General features: G+C 55.4%; 1 protein-coding gene across 1 annotated transcript; it reads right to left on the bottom strand.

Annotated features, from left to right (window-relative positions):
* Positions 1-2,638: 2,638 nt before the first annotated feature.
* GPR142 (G protein-coupled receptor 142) lies at positions 2,639-5,638 on the bottom strand. Its single transcript, XM_024761190.1, is given in 4 exon segments — positions 2,639-3,917; positions 4,561-4,719; positions 5,544-5,595; positions 5,597-5,638. Coding segments are annotated over 4 exon segments (1,125 nt in total). The 3' UTR covers positions 2,639-3,045.
* Positions 5,639-5,864: the final 226 nt, after the last annotated feature.

Raw genomic sequence — 5,864 nt, 5'->3', positions numbered from 1 at the left:
ATTGAGAGTTTGACAATAGAAATGCATAAAGGAAACATGAGCTGTTTTGTTTTTTTTTTTAAGATTTTTAGAAATTTCGTATCATGTCTGAAACATTTATATTAACATATTTCTATACAAATAACCCAAAGAAAGTTTAGTATTTAGGGCCATGTGCATATCACTGAACCTCTCTGTGCCTCCGTTTCCTCTGTCTGTAAAATGGTCGCAATACTCAGTATCCTGGGTTATTTGAAAACACTGATGTCGCTCCAGCCTGTGGGTACAAGTGAGGTCACATTAATAGGGACACCCACATTCCCATGGCTTGAATCCCCCACCAGTGCAAAATGCTACCTGCCTCAATAGAGCCTCCTCACCTGTTTCTGGAACTACCTGGTTTCCCTGGTGTTTGGGGACAGGTGAGTGAATCTTTCTGTCTCCTTGAAGACAGCCCACCAGCCGGTTGAAAGAGGCGTCCCATCTTCATTTTTTTTTTTCTTGGCTGTGCTACATAGCACACGGGATCCTAGTTCCCTGACCAGGGATTGAACCCATGCCCCCCGCGGTGGCAGCGCGAAGTCCCAACCACTGGACCACCAGGAAAGCCCCAGGCTTCCAGTCTTGCCCCACCACAGTTGCCTTCCATGCCAAGGGTACCCCCTGGTACTGGGAAGCTCTCCTGCAGGGCCCCACAGGTTTCATATAGAGGGGGAGGGGGGTCTCTCCCTCAAGACATTCCATTTGATTCTGCATCAAAAGCACCTATCCTCTGTAGGGTGGACTTGGCCCCTGGGGCTGGGCTGGGGAAGGCCTCCTCTCACCTTCTTGTGCCCCTTCTTGGGTTACCTGGACTTGCACCCCCTCCTCCTTAAGCAAGGAATGAAGCTCTGGTGCATCAGCTCTACCCACGGACACGTCTGTGTGCACATAGGGCTACCGAACCAAACTTGATTCCACTTGCCTGCTCACAGTAAAGCCAACCTACTGACACTGGTTGTGGTGAAGGAAAGTGCAATGTTTATTGCAGGGCACCAAGCAAGGAGTCCAGGCAGCTAGGGCTTAAAAGGCCCGAACTCCTTATCTGGTATGTTAAATTACAAGGAAATACATTTATTGGAACAAAGAAAACAGTCAAACAAGACAAAATAATAATAGTTTAATCGTTAAGCAAAGTCAAGGACCTTTAGTTCCTCCTCAAGGGCTATAGATAGTACTCTGTGCCAAGTCCTCTGAGCTGTTTTGCAGACACCGAAACCCCAGGCGGAAGAAATTAACTGTATACTGCCCACAAGCATGGAGACTCCAGACCAGTTGGAAACGGAAGGTTGATGATGTGCACTTCCGATTACCTCACTACCCACCAGTCAGAAGAGTGTCCACAAGCTGATCACTCCTGCATCCCTCTCCCTCACCCTGTCTAAAAACCATTCCCTAAAAGCCATCGGGGAGTTGCAGCCTTCTGAGCATGAGCTGCCTGGACTCCTTGTTTGGCGCCCTGCGATCAATGTTGCCCTTTCCTTCACCACAACCGGGTGTCAGTAGATCGGCTTTACTGTGAGCAGGCAAGCGGACCCAAGTTTGGTTCGGTAACCATGGGGGAATCTGCCATGCCCCAGACCCACTCAGGGCCAGCTGAGACCTTGCTGTGGCAAAAATGATGGGACTTACAGGTCCTCAATCCCCTCTCTGAACTCTTGGGACCAGAGGTGTCTCAGGATTCAGAATTTTTCAGAATAGAGGAAGGCAATGTGTGGTTTAGATAAAGTAACAGATCTCTATTCTGGCAGGGTGTAGGGCGTCGTCGCAAAATCACACCCGCTGAGAGTCTGCAGCGGAACCCACGCAGTGGGACAGCACCAAGACATGTGGTCTTGTATCTATTCTGGTGTGTTTGTGGCAAACTCAGGAAAACTGTCTTGGTTTTCAGAGTTTTTGGAGTTTAGAATTGTGGATAAAGGATTGGGGACCTGCCTTTTCCTCCTTCTGGGTGTGGCTGAAAGTCCCTTCCTGGACATTTCTGCTGTGGGGAGAAGTAGAGAGGAAAGGGGGAAAGCCAAGTGCATTTATTTTACACCGACCGTTTGCCCAGCACAGAACTGGCTCTTTCCCTTCTGTGATCCCATTAAGGGGTTGGGTGCCTGTGGGGGCCCGCCTGGACCTCACATGCAGGGGAAAGGTCAGCTCAGTCTGGTCTAAAAGCAGAAAGCAGACTGCTAATGTGTTTACCCAGTGCCTGGAGCCGGTGGGAGGTTTGTCTGCTAATCTCTCCCAGCTGCCTCTCCCGGCTGGCATGGCTGAAAGGAGGGAGGCTGGGAGGGGCCGAGCAGAGCCCCTCAGAGTCTCAGGTCGGCTGAGCCATCTCCCTTCCTCCCCTTGGTGGAGAAAGAGGCTTCTTCTCCAAGAGGAGTGAGCTTAGGGGTGTGGCCGGGAGCCCCCTTCCGCTCTCCTGGCCCTTGAGCTAAGAGGACATTTTCTTTCTTAGTCCTGGTCCTCAGCAACCGTGGAAAGTGCAGCCCCAGGGCTGTTCTGGCTCCAGGGCAGGGATTTAATCAGTCCAGGATGCTAGAGACCCCAGAGGTTATGTCGCCCCAGGGCTGGGGCATTGAATCTGCTTCAGACCACTCCCTTTCAAAAAAAAAAAAAAAAAGACCACTCCCTTTCTCAGGCGGCCGGTCTCCCATTGTTCAGCTCCCTGCATTTGGTTCCCGCAGCCCAGGAAAGGCCTGGAATCCCACGGACATCTCCCTTTCTCCCTGGCATTGCCACTAGAAGCCGGAGAAGTAATCAACTCAGGGAATGAGAGGTGGGCTCCAGGAAGGGGTGGCCTGGAAACAACTCATATTCATCCATCCATCCATCCATCTATCCATCTATTCAGTCATTCATTCATTCATTCAACCAACATTAATTTAGCTTCCTGGGAAGCCACCCCTGAAGGAAGGAGCCTCTCCTTTCATCCCCAGATTGCAAAGTAGGGTATTGATAAAGTTTTGTGGAAGCAACCACAAAGACCCCACTAATCTGGCTGTGAGCCACCCCAAGCTCCCTATATGGGCTCCTCCTCTACAGTTCTGCCCCTTTGGGGAGTCCTGCAGGCTTCAGCACAGGTTCTGCCACCACGCCCGCTGGCTGTGACCCCAGGGTGCAGGGCAGGTGGGCGTCATGGATGACCTCCTGGACAGTGGCCCGGAAGGTCTTGCTCACAAAGGAGTAGAGCCCAAAGTTGACTGCTGTGTTGAGCATGGCCGCCATGTTGGCCACATCCAAGGCCAGGTGGACCCTCCAGTCCCGGTAGACGGGGGCCACGTACAGGTGGTAGAGCATGACAAAGATGCGGGGTGCCCAAAGGAGGGCGAAGAGCGTGGTGACACCCAGGAGGATGGCGGTGCTCTTGCCCACCCGGGGCCGAGGCCCACTCTGGCCCCTTCTCTGTAGCTGGCAGACAATGGCCGAGTTGGTGACCAGGAAAACGGCACAAGGGATGAAATAGACGATGAGGCAGTGAGCCCACTTGAGGACCTTGTCCAATGTGCTGGGGGGGTCCTCGTCCCTCCACACGTCCATCCACCAGTAGAAGGGGATGCCAGTCAGCAGGGCAGTACCAAGGACAGCAGCGATGGCCCGCCGGGTCCGGCCTGGGGATGAAGTGGCCCGATGGTGCAGGGGGTGGCACAGGGCGCCGTACCGGTCGACCGTGAGCAGGACGGCGATCCAGACTGAGGCGTGGTTGGCAGCAAACTCCAGGATGTTAGCCGCGCGCACCACAGCCTGGGGCACCTTTCGGGCCAGCACTGCTCCCTGTAGGAGGAAGCCCACGAACACGATGACTACCTGGGTGATGACATCCGAGGCCGTGAGTGCCAGAAGGTAGTAGTAGGAGGGCTTCCTGGTCCTGGCGGCGAGGCGGGCCAGGGCCACTGTGGTCAGGAGGTTGACTGATGGCAACCGAGGTCAGGGAGGGGAGAGGTCAGAGGCGTTAGAAGGGCTCCTCGGATTTGCTTTCTCATCGTCCCTCCCCACCTGCTGGTTCTGGCTTCTCTTTTCCTCTTTCCAGACCCTTCTTAAACCTCACTTTGTCTGGAAGGTTAATCAGATCAGCCCTGCCTCGTCCAGTCATGCGCTGTAGGCCACTGCCTTATACACTAGCTTCCCTGGCAACGGGCACAGGGATGGGCAGTTCCCTAATTCCACCCGTCCTTTCCTGCATCCACACCCCACCCGACCCCCACCTCTGCTCTCTGAACGCAGTGGATGGTACAGGAAGCTTTTGATGGAGCTGGGGGCGGTCAGGCAAAAACTTAGTCATCCTAGGAGGTGCCCATTCCTGGGGGTAGAAGGGGGCTGTCTGCTGTGGTGAAAACTTGGGTTTAGCTATAGAGCACCCCAACTCCTGGCCCCTCACTTTTACTCCCCATTATGCTTGGCTTTCCAGTGACCCAGATCACCCCACAAAGGCAAGGAGAGCCCTGGGGTCTATGATCCTGGGTTTCAGGGGTCAGCCCAGAGGGTTGGCACCCATTGAAGGAGAACTCCAACTTCTGGGCAACCCCAGGACCCCAGACCCAGCTCCCCACTCACCAGGCAGCCCCAGGCCCAGCAGGACGCTGTAGTAGATGACAGGGAGGACCCCGGCCACACACGGGGACCTCTCTGGGATCTCCGGCCAATGGCCTTCAAACTCCTGGCTCAGCCCACTGCCATTGGGTGTGAGCGTTGACGTCACCTGTAGCTGGCCAGCTAGGAAGCGCAGAGGGTGGGTTAGAGCATTTGGTTCCTTTCCAGTCTGGCCTGGCAGCAGCCCTACCCTGCCCCTGACCCACTCTGTGCAGACCCTGTGGTCAGGCCCAGCCAAACGGTAATGCTTCCTGCCAAGCACACTCCACCCCAGCCCACCCCCGCAGTGGCCCGGCTCCCCCGTTGGCGGGAAGAAGCACTTGTTGGCGCTTCTTGCTGACACGGAGATTATTTCTCGATCATATTTGCTCCTGGTGGATCTTCAGCCTGCAAAGCAGGGCCCTAAATGGGCTGCTAGTCACGGTCAGGAGGGGATTTGGGGGTGGGGCGATTGTGAAATACGGGGGCCCTGGGCCTTGCTCCAGGCGGCCTGAGCCAGAGGGTCTGCACCGGCGCTTGGGCAGCTGTGTTTTTAAAGCATCCCGGGTGATCCTGACCCACAGTAACTCACGGCTCTGCCAAACAGCCACCCCCCTCTTTAAGGAGAGACGTTACTAAGTTCCACTCCTTTCTACGCTGGAGAGCACCCTCTCCTAGTGCTATTGGAGCTGGAATGGCCCCGGTTTTCAGACTGGGAAACTGAGTCCAGAGGGGGTAAGGTGACCTGCCTGCTGTCACACGCAGCTGGCAGGTGGCCAGTCTGGGATAAGGACCAACCTCATGCTCTGGTCCCTGCCTCTCTTAGTCCACACTTTAGGAGTTTAGGTTCCACCTTCCAGCTTTTGATGTTTCCATATCCGCTTCAAGCTTCCCTCTCCCGGACTCTAGATTCCTCACTGGTCCTGCCACCTTACTCTCCCTGCCCACCCTGGCCCTAGACACTTTACCTGTCTCTTGTCCTGCAAGCCTCATGCTGCTGGGTCCTGAGTCCTGGGTCACCCCGTGGCTTTTTCTGGTGGTCCCAGCAGCTCGCTCTCATCATCGCCAGCTCTCCCGAGCGGTTGTTTGCCCCGGGGTTATTCCATCAGGGGAGGGGCGAGGCTGGGAGGCAGACCTTGGGGCGGTGGGGGGCGGTAGCCTCAGGGCTCTGGTTGGGCTGCCTCGTGCTCCAGGGCACTCTGGGAACGGGCCTGGCCTCGGTCTGGCAGTCAAACCCGGGGCGTGAGGCGTTTGGGGAAAGGCAGACAGATTCCAGGAGCTGACTCAGA

The sequence above is a fragment of the Neophocaena asiaeorientalis genome, unplaced genomic scaffold (genome assembly GCF_003031525.2).
Source record: "Neophocaena asiaeorientalis asiaeorientalis breed wild unplaced genomic scaffold, Neophocaena_asiaeorientalis_V1.1 scaffold30, whole genome shotgun sequence".
Lineage (NCBI taxonomy): Eukaryota > Metazoa > Chordata > Mammalia > Artiodactyla > Phocoenidae > Neophocaena > Neophocaena asiaeorientalis.
Note: the sequence above shows the minus strand (reverse complement) of the source record. Positions and strands in the feature narration are given on the sequence as shown.